The sequence below is a fragment of the Carassius auratus genome, chromosome 49 (genome assembly GCF_003368295.1).
Source record: "Carassius auratus strain Wakin chromosome 49, ASM336829v1, whole genome shotgun sequence".
Lineage (NCBI taxonomy): Eukaryota > Metazoa > Chordata > Actinopteri > Cypriniformes > Cyprinidae > Carassius > Carassius auratus.
In genome coordinates, this window is record NC_039291.1 from 4776790 (window position 1) to 4791447 (window position 14658).

Genomic DNA, 14658 nt, shown 5'->3' on the forward strand with positions numbered 1-14658 from the left:
GAGACCTTAATGTGGAACCCTTCCAGTGGCACAGACCCGGTCAGTCATCCCACTTCACACACATCAAAGAGCTTCCAGCACAGAGTGCCACGCAGGAGAGGAGAGGTGAGGAGAGTGGGGGAATGGTGGGAGATGACGAGGGGGAGGATGGACAGAGGGATCCCTTATCTCCTCCTGAAAGGATGCTGCTCTGCAGAGTGAGATTGTTTCGAGCTGCCACCTGTCCCAGCCATCTTTGAAGGCAATGCTGTCTGTGATGGGCCTCACATCCTATAGCTCCCATACTTTTATGTTTCACTTCTTTTTTTGCTTAGTTACCCCTTCCCCGCAACCTAGAGTTATTTCTCTCCATTCCCCTCTGTCTTAGCTTTTCTTGTGTTAAGTAATTAGTTATCACACATAAAATCATAATAGTAAATATAGCTGAAAGCAATGATGGTGAGCCCAAGCCATCAGTGCAATCGCCACCCTGGTGGCATCAGGAAAAATGTGCCCAGCGGGCACATGCATTTACAATAACCCTCTGGCAGTCTGGTTTTAAGTGATATGGTAATTAAAGGGTTAATCCAAACCATCAAGAACCATCAAGAAGAGTGTGTTCCTACTGCTCAGTGGTAGAGCATTGCGTTAGCAGTGCAAAAGGTCATGGGTTCAATTCCTAGGGAACACACACAAAAAATAAAAGATATATGCATAAATGTAATATATAATTGTCCATGAAGGCTGGAAGAGAAAAACTCCTTATATTCAGGTGTAAGGGAAACACGTAAATTTAGCTCAAAGGGAATCATTTAAGATTTTATAGGGAATTTGGACAGACTTTCTATTTTATAGATTCATTGAATGAGCCGTCATCTCTACAGTGGGTATTAAATTCCAAAATATAGTGGAAACACTATTAATTAGCACAGTAAAACAAAAATAACATGGAGCAAAGTGCACAGAATAGCTTTATAGGCGAGAGGAGCTGAAACCATTCTCAACCTAATTACACATACCTGGGCTGAGTGGATGAGGAGGCTCAAACAAGAGCCTAACAACTCAAAAAACTTGCTATTAAACCAAGTCAGGAAACTCCTTCACCAATAATGTAGATATCAAAGGTTTTCAGCATTTGAACTCTAATCAATATCTCACATTATACACAGTTCCTATTATGTAATATAAATAAAAACAAAGATAAATTCTGTATGTCACGTCAGTGTAAAAAAAAAAAAAAAAAAAAGAAATTCTTAAAGAGAAAGCACTCCTCGTCAGATTCTTTCCATGCCCCACCTACAATCCCTGTGATCGATCAGACTAACTGCCTCTGCAGCCGTGAGACCTTAACGTGGGTGTGAGGCACTTAATTCTCAAAGAAAATCAAGCAAGGCATTCTCAACACAATCACATCTCAAAGCATGGCTATATCTCCTTCGAGAGCCAAACACACTCTGTTCAAACACTAAGTTCCCCCAAGAATCAGACAAGAACAGAAACTGCATCGCTTGTTCAACTTCCTTGAGAGGCAAACGCACTCGTGCAAACACTGACAAGACCTATAGTACAGACCTCTACTCTAGTAGTTCTGCGAATGCAAACAGTAAGTGTATCCTTCTCTTTCGTAAGTCAAAAGCATGTGCTTCTATACACAAGGCTTGAACACAAAGAAGAGGATAACATATTCCGCAGGTGCTCTTTCATACCCACAGTTCCTTTATTGTTTACGTCATAGGCTGCCGCCTGCCAATGTCGAGTTCATTGTTGTTTTGTCATTCTTGCTTCAGACACCAGTCATGTTCTCCTAGTGCCCTCTAAAAGACACAGCGTAGAGTTCCCTTTTGAAAGGGAACTATACTTCAACTCATCTAATCAACACACACAACTATGGGGGAAGTTCTAGAAAAGTTCTTAAGAAGTGACCAAAGGTTTTACCTGGCCAAAAACAGAATGGATGTAAGTTTACATTTAGAATCATTATGTCCAAGAAAAATCCTGGTTAAGCAACCAAATCAATTTCTTAATTTGATATGGTTATCCAGAATACATCAATTGTTCTAGTGATGTTCATGTCTTTTTGTCAGCAGACATTTACAGTTCAACAGTCAGTGAAGGTTTGACTTTGGAGGAAAGAGGACTTTTACATACAGCACTATGCATCCAATATATCAGTGTCAAGCTCAACTTTCATAATCTTAGAATGCCCTAGACAGGTTCTTTGTTTGGCCAGCGGTGCCTTGCTATGCTCCACCAAGGGCAATGAAGTGGGAATAAACTCTAATATGGTGTGCACCAATGTGGAGGTGAACAGACAGGATAAAAGCAGCGACAGATGTTAGGATGCATCTGTTTTTGGCAGGATATCATCAGTTCCACCTCATGTGGGTTTGTCTGGGCTCTGGTGTGAGGAATCTATAAGACTTTGGTAAAGGCTTACAGGCTTCAGGAAACTTGGTAGATCTTTATCGAAGAAGGAACAAAGAGAAAGGAAACTGTAGCCCCACACAGCTGATCAAGCGAAAGGTGGGAACCAGTTTGCTTATAAGTGGGGACAATATTTAGCACAGAGAAGTTGCAGACCGGCACTAAGTAGGCTTAGGAGTCCACCTTCTTTGCAGTAATGACACTTGTGGGCTTGAATGTCAAGGACAAGGGGGCTTCAAAGAGCTAAACTCTTCAGATCTTTAGGAAAGTGTTTGTGAAAAGTCACAAATGGTTTAGGACCGTAACAACAGCCAAGACTGCACTGAGGAACATGCATAAACCTATTGTTCAATTGAGTTTGCTAAGGAAAGTTTATGGCTTATCTACTGGGGCAATCATGTATTTCCAAGATTTTGAACATCACAGAACGACAAGATTTTGTCCCTCCCTGCTCTTCTTGTTCCAAACATTTTCAATCAATCTTAAAATTCATATAAAAGGAAAACATTCAAATTAATTAATTAATTCCCATAATGGGACATGGCTCTTACTGGCAAAGAGCACGTCTGTTTAAAAAAAAAAAAAAAAAAAAATACAAAGAAATCGGAAAGAGGACAAAGAGAGGGAAGAGATGGATCTTCCACTTCCTCGAGAGAGATAAGAACTGCAACGCCAGCAAGTGCCTCACTGTTGCTGTGGCCTAATGACCTGATAATCAGTGGACAATATAAACAGATGTTGCAGTGCAAGCCGCATTTCACACTTCCACAGAATTATTCCTCTTCTCTTCATTTATCCATCTTTCAATCCCATCATCTTATCCGTCCTGTGCTTGGTGCTAATTGGGATATGGGGCTCTTATCCAGTGTTTGTGTGAGAAAAGAGGGTAAGGCTCAGGACCGACGGCTAATGAAGTTTCGTCTAATGCTCAAAACGAGGGCTATTTATCCTGTGCACTCTTTGTTCTAAATGTGTCAGGCTTTTTATGCACTTATTGCTGTGGGTGCGAGGAGTTTGTGTAAATTTAGTATTAGCGCCTTGATCAAAGGAATAGAGAGGAGATTTGTGGGACATTATCAGAGGTTCTTGGTGTATCTATACTATCCGTACATTCCCTCTTATATTGCACTTGTCATTTGGTGCTTTGTTCCTGACACCCACTCCCAGTGTGCCCCACTGTGTATTGCTGTGTTAACCAGGTGTGCAGAGGCGGCAGGTGGAGGCTCATTTAGTCACATTAGGCCTTGACACACGCCATAGGAAGAGTAATCATGCTTTACCTGCCTGTAGTACTAGTGCATACGCAGCACAAAAAGCCCCGACTCGCTCTCCATCAGACATTCACACACACACAAACATGGGCTCACACTTATACTAGCACACACCTGGGACAAATTTATGAGCTGATGGATCTCCAAAAGGGAAAGAGAAAGGCAGAGAGGATCTGTCGCACATGAGCGTGTGTATGTGTATGGGGGTCAAGTTTTTTCACACCTCAAAGCCTGTGGAAGTGAGTGAATGGCACCAGCATGGGTTTTAAAGAGCTGAAGGAGTGAAAGGGCTCAGGAGGGTTGGTTAAAGGGTTTTGGCCTCTCATAATCCCCTGCGGTGAGGAGTGTACACCCCATCTATGATCCACAAAGTACACTGAGCCCTTTATTCAGTTACAGAACTACATCAGACATTTTTCTCAGTCTAGACAAAATGGGTTTCCAATTTCACAGCAAAAAAAAAAAAAAAAAAAACAAGGGTTTACAAGAAAATAAAAATATTTTACATTTTATCTCTTGTTCCCTTATTGTGAGAAAAAAAAGCATATGCAAATTATGAAGTTTTAGGTAACTAGTTTAAAATAACTTTGATACTCTGCTCTGCTTATCTGTGAAATATCTCTCAAGAATGAACTTCTTCCTAGTCAGTGAGATAAGGACATGGCTTCCCAGTCCTTCCAGAATTTATTCCATCATCAACTTTCTCCATTCCACAGTTAATTGCTGCTCTGTTGATCCTCCATGCAGAGAAAATGCAAAGACTAAGAGGCCCCTTTGACTTCACATGCTGTTTTTAAACCTCTGTTTCAGTGTCTGCCTTCTCCACCTGACCTCTGACCCCCTCTACCCTTTCACCCTGCACCATTCGTCCCAGCCTCCCCCTACAGGCTCCATACACCCAGAACAACTCTTTCTCTTTTGTTCTTTCTTGCATTGCTCCTTCAGTCTGTTGCTCCCCATATTATAACTCTCTATTTTCCCTTATCTCTTTTTTCTTGGTCTCCCTTCATTGTTTCCCTCTTTTTTATTACTTTTAAAATCAGTTATATGAATGCTTAAAAGCATAAGGTGGAAGTTGTGGCCTAGTTGTTGGAGAGTTGAACTCCTAACCCTAAGGTTGTGGGTTCAAGTCTCGGGCCACCAATACCATGCAAGGCATCGAACCCCCTACTGCCAGAGATGTATAAAGTACTAAAGAACCATACTTGAGTAAAAGTACAAGTGCTCTATCAAAAAAGTGACTTGAGTAGAAGTAGAAGTGCTCTTTAAGCACCACACTTAAGTAGAAGTACTAAAGTATTCAACATTTTTTGTACTTAAGTATTGCAAGTAGTCTATTTTAAAATTTACTAACGTAGACTAACCATGTTCCGTACACTTTTCGCTATTCACCGCATGCCAGTGACCACTCCTCCGTTGTAAAAAGACATACAAGCATGCTTGTGTGCTCATTCTCCGGGGGAATACCTATTACACAGTCTACACTTTGATTGATGTCTTTAGGACCAATAGTTTTTGAGAAAACTGGGGAAAAGTACCACCTCCGCCAGTGTACGGAAGATGATAGGGGTTAACGGTGTTCCGTACAGGCTTATAATGATGTTCCGTACAGCGCTTATTACTTGATTTTATCGGCGAAAATGGACATTTAACTTATCAAAAGTGAGCTGTTTATTTATTTTAACTGCAAGAAAACATAATTCCAATAAATATCAAAGATTATTACCTTTTTATTTGATCAAAATACAAGTTAATGGCTGCTTTAATAAAGGGCGCATGCGAGTTAGGCATGATTGTGTCGTGATATTAATTATGACATGTGAGTTAAGCATGAACTATGTGAAAGGTTAGAGAACATAATTTCCTTATCTTTCTGAAGATGCAGAAAACGAGAAGGGCACTGATTAATTAAAAAAAAAAGGTTAACCAATGTGAAAACTTCATAAAGTAAGAGATCTCTGCCGCCAGTCTCAGGTGAAGGTGACGCTAAGTGGTTATCGCCCGCAATCGATGCTTAAACACTCCCATTTCAAAGCATTTATTCAACAAAAAGTAATATATTTAACAATTTGTGATAACATAATATTCATTTAATAAAGGCTGTAGTACTGTGAGAAACATAAGTGGAATAGAAATGTACATTTTCGCTGCTCTAGTTGTCTTCCTCCCAAGCTGAAGTTTTGAAGTAAATCTTCCCCACTGTCCATTTACAAGCGCGGTGGGCGCAACGAGCAAACTTACTCAAATATTACTGAAACAAACAGCGGATTGGTCTCTGTTTAGATCGGGAGTGAAAGAGAGAAACATAAGGATGACACAGATATATAGTTTATGTACGAACTGTAATTATTTATTCTGCAATCGGCGCTAAAACGTCACCTGTACGGAACATCGTTTTGTACGGAACATGGTTAGTCTACGTTACTCAAGTACTGAAAGTAAAAGTAGAAGTATTGTGTTATGTAGCTATTAAAGAAAATAGTCAAAAGTTTGAATATATTGTTTTTACTATTTCAAATGATTAACCTAAAGGACAATCACAATTCCTTTGACTGTAACTTCTTGTAAACAAAAAACAGTTAGTAGGGTCAGTTAGCCCAATTTGCAAAATGATGTCATTAATAACTTACCCTCATGTTGTTTCAAACCCGTACGACATCAGAGGGTCATTTAGAATTTTTTGAAGCATCGAAAATACATTTTGGTCAAAAGATAGCAAAAACTACGAATTTATTCAGCATTGTCTTCTCTTCCGTGTCTGTTGTAAGACAGTCAAAAACAAAGCAGTTTGTGATATCTGGTTCGCGAACGAATCATTCGATGTAACCGGATCTTTTTGAAACAGTCCACCAAATCGAACTGAATTCGCGTCTCCAATACGCATTAATCCACAGATGAATTAAGCGGTTAACTTGTTTAATGTGGCTGACACTCCCTCTGAGTTAAAACAAACCAATATCCCGGAGTAATTCATTGACTCAAACAGTACACTGACTGAACTGCTGTGAAGAGAGAACTGAAGATGAACACCGAGCCGAGCCAGATAATGACTCGTTCACGAGTCAAGAACCGTTTCTGTCAGACGCGTCCGATTCGTGAACCGAGGAGCTGATGATACTGCGCATGTGTGATTTAGCGTGAAGCAAACCGACACACAGAGCGTCTGGAACCGAACTAATTCTTTTGGTGATTGATTCTGAACTGATTCTGTGTTAATGTTATGAGCCCATGTGCAGTCAACGCCAATGACGCCATTGCATTGAGCGCAAAAGAATCGGTGAACTGTTTTCTTCAACTGGTTTATTGAATCGAACTGTCAGAAAGAACTAACGTTACTGGTCATCCGAAAACCGATGCAACCGGTTCTTGACTCGTGAACGAGTCATTATCTGGCTCGGCTCGGTGTTCATTTCTCTCTTCACAGCAGTTCAGTCAGCACGCGCAGTCTCGCTTGATTCGCTCAATGATGTGCCAGCTTCATCAAACCTGCCATCAGGGCCGTGCACAGACCTTTTGAGGGGCATGTGCTGAAACTGAAAAAGGGCACCCCCTCCCTTTTTTTATATCAATTATATATATTCTCTTTTTTAGCTATTCTGTTTGGTTTCATAGGCTAATTTGTATTATTTGGTTAACATTATTATGAATGACATTGAGATCAGGGGAAGGTGAGCAATGAGTCAAGTATTTTTGACAAACTTTTTTGAAATATAATTTAAGTAATTATGTCCAACTCAATTCCAGATTATAAAAACTATAGCCATACCGTTACTATAACATATCCAACATTTATCCGCCTTCCTGGCAAAAATTTGATACTGTGGTGGACCAGGGATGTTGGTCTCTTGAAGGTCTCTTATTCACTACACTTTCCCTAAAATAAGCCAGCAATGAAAAAATAAATAAAAATAGTGTGAAAAGTACAGTTGCAGTGAAAAGCATTTCTGAAGGATCACGTGACACTGAAGAGTACTGAACTGGAGTAATGATGCTGAAATTTTTTTTCACAAAAATAATTTACATTTTAAAATATATTCAAATAGAAAACAGTTATTTAAAATTGTAAAAATATTACATTATATTACTGTTTTTGCTGTATTTTGGATCAAATAAACGAAGCCTTGGAATGAATCATGAACTACATTCTGCATGATAAAATTAAGATTTTATAAGATAAAGATTTCACAGTGATCTTCTGTAATTTTTTTTAGTTACTACTACATTACTGTAGTAAAACCATGTTTTACTACATTTTATACAGAGAGTATATGGATAGTATACCATAAGATGATTAGCCTAAATGTTAATAAATTAAGTGTATCAGCAATCATAAATCAAAGAAGAAATTTCTTAGAAATATATTTATCTAGCTGACGAGGATCACTCGTCGCTTTGTGTAAGTTCCAGTACGAAACAGCGCGGGTGCGCACCTGTTATGATTTTCCAATGGTTAAAAACTAATTATATGTTGTTGTATTACTTATCAATATATAGTTTTTGACCAGCGAATGCGTGCAAATGTTATTTATTTATTTTTTGTCATTAAAACGGCGACGGTCTGCCGCTGCCGGCATCACATTACATTTTCATCTAATTACAGGTTACAAAATAGTTTTTGTAGCTATATAGACGGAGCGCTCAGTTTTTCCTGTGGTAAAATGCATTTGGCCAAAATCGCATTTTATAAAAGATGAAATGCTACTGTATGCACAGGCTATTTAAGTGTTGGTTATGTATTGTCTATGACTAGATGGCAAATGCTAGCCCTCTCTCTCTCTCAGGCGACGTCCCACATGTCTCAGTCAGTCAGACAGACATCCAATAAATAAAATATGAGCCTTTATAGACATAGTGTTTAGTAGTACTTATTCAAACAACAAGATATTTATTTACCCTTCGCAAAACCATTCAGCTCAGCTGTTGTCTACTGTGCGGCTGCTGTGGAACTTCAGTTGATTCAATGAATATAGAGGGGGGCGGAGTTATCAGCTTACTGACAGCTTGAGGATCAAATTAGATTTACACAAGCTCGTTTTAAGAACTTTCATTTGCTAAATATTTGTAAAACAGACATACAGATGTAAAGGGTGACCAATAGCATTGAAAAAAAGGGCACTTCGGAGTGTAAGGCAAAAAGGGCATGTGCTCTGCACAGGTTGAGCCCTACCTGTGCACGTGCCTGCCTGCCATCTACAGTTCTGGCAGTGGTTTGTAATGGAATGATTCGTAACATTATTATAATTGTAACGAGTAACGATGCAGCACATAAAAAAAAATATCGGAGTAAAAGTATTAAACTCAGCGAAAATATGTACCGAAGTAAAAGTGGAAGTAGGAGAAAAAAATAATACTCCAGTAAAGTACAGATACCGCTTTTTAGTACTTAAGTACAGTAGTGAAGTAGTTCTACTTCGTTACTATACATCTCTGCCTACTGCTCCTTTCTGCTGTGTGCATGTGTGCGTGCGCGCACTTTGGATTGGATAAAAGCAAAGCACAAATCCTGAGTATGGTTCTCCATACTTGGCTGTATGTCCTGTCACTTTTAATAATGTTGAATACGAAAGAATTTACAAATTGTCCTTAGTTTTATTTTATTTTTATAGATAGATAGATAGATAGATAGATAGACAGATAGATAGACTGTTTCAGAGGTCTTTGATTTATCAACACTATCTATACTTTGCCTTATCTCTGGTACTGCCTCCCCCATTAAACCACTCACTGCCTATTTCTCTCAGTTTTTCTGTACAAAGAAAGTGGCAGATTTGCTGAGGTGGTCAGGCTTTTATTAGTTAATATGTTGGGTCAGAATGTAGTTGACCTTTTATGCATTAAGATGGATGGAACAAAACTAGACCAACGAAGCACAAGACTGCGTATAAAGTGGTTTAAACAAACAGTGATACGGTAAATGGTTTTGTAAGAGAGAACAAAGGTAAGGGCATTTCATTAAGTGGTATAGATTAAGACTACACCGTCAAACACAATTTAAGGCCAATTCATCCAAAATAAACAAGCCATCACATTGAATCCCCATCAATATGTGATGGTCAGGCAAAGGTGGTCTGCAAAATTAACCTCTTAAAAGGCTTTGAATAGCCTCATCTGTCTCTCTCTCTTCCTTTATTTATCTCCTTTACTATATCCTGTCAATTCACATGTTCTCACTCTCTAGCTAAGAGTCTCTAATGATTATTAGAAAAATGATGGCGTGCCAAACAAGAGAAAGAGAGAATATGGTAAAGAACAAGGCAGGGGGTTGACTGCTTTCCTCTCTGTGGTGCTTTGATCATGCCGTTGATGAGTGAGACTAGAGTTGTGTGCTTACACTCTGCCCCTAATGAGGGAATTAGGGAGCAGAGAAGAACTTCCCCCATACTAACTTCTCCTCTGAAAAAATCTAAAAGACAAGCAAGAGCGAATTAGAAAGAAAGGGCAACTAGTCAACCGTCAGACCCAATCAATCCATTAGCAGCTTTGGCTTTCGCCTCACAGAGGTAAAAGTTAGTATGCTAGCTCTGCGCTAAACATTCGTCCTTGAGTTTTATAGGGACAGTCTATAGGGACTTGGTGTTCAACACCAAGTGGTGTTTACACTCTTATGCAAAACACATTACTGAGACAACATAACTTCTATATGAATAGGTTTACCCAAAAATGTAAAGCAGGAGGCAGAAGATTTTCAGTAAGTAACAAATCAAATTTCACTTTGTTCCTCAAACACATTTCTTGTAAATAACTTTATTGTCGCTGTCTAATATTTGTTAGATAGAAAGCAGATAGGACATTCTCTAAAACATACAGTATTGTTCAAAATAATAGCAGTACAATGTGACTAACCAGAATAATCAAGGTTTTTAGTATATTTTTTATTGCTACGTGGCAAACAAGTTACCAGTAGGTTCAGTAGATTGTCAGAAAACAAACAAGACCCAGCATTCATGATATGCACGCTCTTAAGGCTGTGCAATTGGGCAATTAGTTGAAAGGGGTGTGTTAAAAAAAATAGCAGTGTCTACCTTTGACTGTACAAACTCAAAACTATTTTGTACAAACATTTTTTTTTTTCTGGGATTTAGCAATCCTGTGAATCACTAAACTAATATTTAGTTGTATGACCACAGTTTTTTAAAACTGCTTGACATCTGTGTGGCATGGAGTCAACCAACTTGTGGCACCTCTCAGCTGTTATTCCACTCCATGATTCTTTAACAACATTCCACAATTCATTCACATTTCTTGGTTTTGCTTCAGAAACAGCATTTTTGATATCACCCCACAAGTTCTCAATTGGATTAAGGTCTGGAGATTGGGCTGGCCACTCCATAACATTAATTTTGTTGGTTTGGAACCAAGACTTTGCCCGTTTACTAGTGTGTTTTGGGTCATTGTCTTGTTGAAACAACCATTTCAAGGGCATGTCCTCTTCAGCATAGGCCAACATCACCTCTTCAAGTATTTTAACATATGCAAACTGATCCATGATCCCTGGTATGCGATAAATAGGCCCAACACCATAGTAGGAGAAACATGCCCATATCATGATGCTTGCACCTCCATGCTTCACTGTCTTCACTGTGTACTGTGGCTTGAATTCAGAGTTTGGGGGTCGTCTCACAAACTGCCTGTGGCCCTTGGACCCAAAAAGAACAATTTTACTCTCATCAGTCCACAAAATGTTCCTCCATTTCTCTTTAGGCCAATTCATGTGTTCTTTGGCAAATTGTAACCTCTTCTGCACATGCCTTTTTTTTAACAGAGGGACTTTGCGGGGGATTCTTGAAAATAGATTAGCTTCACACAGACGTCTTCTAACTGTCACAGTACTTACAGGTAACTCCAGACTGTCTTTGATCATCCTGGAGGTGATCATTGGCTGAGCCTTTGCCATTCTGGTTATTCTTCTATCCATTTTGATGGTTGTCTTCCGTTTTCTTCCACGTCTCTCTGGTTTTGCTCTCCATTTTAAGGCATTGGAGATCATTTTAGCTGAACAGCCTATCATTTTTTGCACCCCTATAGGTTTTCCCCTCTCTAATCAACTTTTTAATCAAAGTACGCTGTTCTTCTGAACAATGTCTTGAACGACCCATTTTCCTCAGCTTTCAAATGCATGTTCAACAAGTGTTGGCTTCATCCTTAAATAGGGGCCACCTGATTCACACCTGTTTCTTCACAAAATTGATGACCTCAGTGATTGAATGCCACACTGCTATTTTTTTGAACACATCCCTTTCAACTAATTAAACTAATTGCCCAATTGCACAGCCTTAAGAGCGTGCATATCATGAATGCTGGGTCTCATTTGTTTTCTGAGAATCTACTGAACCTACTGGTAACTTGTTTGCCACGTAGCAATAAAAAAATATACGAAAAACCTTGATTATTCTGGTTAGTCACATTGTACTGCTATTATTTTGAACAATACTGTATATATATATATTATTTCACATATTTTGGGTGGAATATGCCTTTAGGATAGGCCTAACATTTATTTTGGATAAAAACACAAAAATGTATAGACAAATTGGAACTAAAAAACTGAGTAAGTGGATGTTTGTCCCGGTATGGCCAAAGAACATGACAAAGTAGTAACTCACTATAGTGAGGGTCCAGGTATCCATTGCGAGGGTCCATGGCAAACAGTGTCCCCCGATAGGGGAGGGTGTAGTCCACCAGGTGGGGCAGAGAGCTATGAAGCTCTTTCTTCACTAATGGCGGGCGGTCTTCTGTAGAGGTGGATGGTTCCTCACTCAGTTTTCCTGATAGGCCCAGAACCATGGCCTGCCCACTGATGGCATTACGCCTCTCACGAAGATATGGGGAACGTGAACTGTCATCCTCTAAATAAGAGAGAAATAAAAAGAAAGTTAAATAATTTTACAGCACAATCTAGTTATATGGCCTAAATCAGCAGTTCTCAAACGTTTTAACTTCTCAACCAGTTTCTCCCCTCCCCAAATATAATATTTAAAGCTGCTTATTTTGAAACATTATTTACATAAACTGGCAGTGGCAATATATAAAAAAATAAAATAATTAAAACAATTACAGTGCTTGCATAATTATTAGGCACGCTGATTATCCTTTCTTCACGAGCATTTCACTGTCCAATGGTCATGCCTTAAGGGGTTAAGGTTAATGGTCCCAGGATCAAAAAAAAAAAAAAAATCACTGGTGGAGAAGAAAAGAAACATGTTAACTGCAAAAGAATTAAGATTTAAGGTGAAGAATTAAGTGTGAAACCATCAGGAAACCATTTCGTCTTAAGAAAAATTCTTGAAAGAGTAGAATAAGAGGATGTGATGCTGGTCCTTCAAGAGTTACTCTGAACTTATCTGTCTGTAAAGCCTATTAAATAAATCAGTCTCCATGTATTTCACAACACTTCAGAATGTTATTCTTATTAAGTTCCTGTGTGGTATGGCACCTTCAATGCTTCCTGCTGGAAGACTCTTAAACGCATAGTGAGAGCAGCTGAGAAGATTGTTGGTGTCTCTCTCCCCTCCCTCCAGGACATTTATGGAACCAGTCTCACCCGTAAAGCCCTCTGCATCGCAGGTGATCCCACCTGCTCTCTGAGATTTCTGACACTTTAATCAGACTGAATAACTCTTTTGCACTACAATTATTATATCAGCACTGTTTACTTCAATGGTTTGCACTCTATCTGCCATGTGCCTTGTGCTTCTTTAGTTATCTTTCTTTTTACATGACCTATTTGTATATTTGTATAGTTGTATTTTATATTTTATTATCTGTATTTAATGTTTATGCACCAAGGATCTGAGAGTAGCGCAATTTAAATTTTCTGTAAGTATGTACTGTACATGTTGAAGATTAGACAATAAAGCAGACATGACTTAAAGTGAGGGTCATTTTTTTACCCAAGCAAAGTCTCTGAGAACCTGACACATTGCACTTCTGGAGACTCCAGGTAGTTTGAAAATGGTGGTGCTGGAGTCTAAATGGTTCCTGATGGTTTCACACCTAATTCTTCACCTTAATTCTTAATTCTTTTGCAGTTAACATTTTGCAGTCCCTTTTCTTCTTAACAAGTTTTTTTTTTTTTTTTCTGACCCTGCTGACCCAATGAGCATTTTGCTATCCAATGCTCATGCTTTAACTTTTCAAGTTCTAGTATTGCATTAATATCCAAATCTGCTAAAGGATTTTTAGGCTGCATTAATTAGGTAAACCTGGAACACTTCCCATAACACCCGATGTACTTGCTACATCATTACAAGAATGACAACAATGGTAATATTAGTCTGTTTCTCTCTTATACCGAGGTCACCGTAGCCACCAGATCCAGTCTGTATCCAGATCAGAGGCTCACTGCAGTCACCCGGATCCAGTACTTATCCAGACCAGATGGTGGACCTCTGCAGCCCTTAAAGACAGCGGAGACCAGGACAACTAGAGCCCCAGATACAGATCCCCTGTAAAGACCTTGTCTCTTTTGGTTCCTTGCCGCTGTCGCCTCTGGCTTGCTTAGTTGGGGTCACTTCATTTACAGCGATATCGTTGACTTGATTGCAAATTAATCCATAGACACTATTTAAACTGAACAGAGATGACCTCACTGAATTCAATGATGAACTGCCTTTAACTGCACTCAAAAAAATGAATTTTCAGTTTTGTTCACTTTACTTGAACAATTCATGTTGAATTAATGCCATTATTTTGTAATGGCTATTTTTCATTTCAACATGATTGTGTCATGTTAAACTGACATGTTAAACTGTCACTTGTTGGTTTAACAAAAAGTTTTCCTTTTGAAAGAACATGTTTCAATCAAGTACCTCAAACTAAGTTTTACTCTTCCCATCATGCTTTGCACAGGACTGGATATGGGGAGAGAAAATGTTGAAATAAAGTGTTATTTTATGCAGTCTTTAATAAAATGTGATAATAAGGAGACTTTTTCATGTCTAATGCTCTATTATGTGGGCATTTTAAAAGACTTTATATTGGTGTA

General features: G+C 38.8%; 1 protein-coding gene across 2 annotated transcripts in view; it reads right to left on the minus strand.

Annotated features, from left to right (window-relative positions):
* LOC113066065 (transcriptional activator GLI3) overlaps window positions 1-14658 on the minus strand; it is a 302707-nt gene that overhangs the window by 165714 nt on the left and 122335 nt on the right. For both annotated transcript variants that reach the window (XR_003279117.1, XM_026237669.1), the window contains exon 3: window positions 12278-12520. Coding sequence is in view for 1 of the 2 variants with exons in the window: in XM_026237669.1 (XP_026093454.1) it covers window positions 12278-12520 (243 nt within the window). In the remaining variant the exon portion in view is untranslated. The remainder of the gene's footprint in view (window positions 1-12277; window positions 12521-14658) is intronic.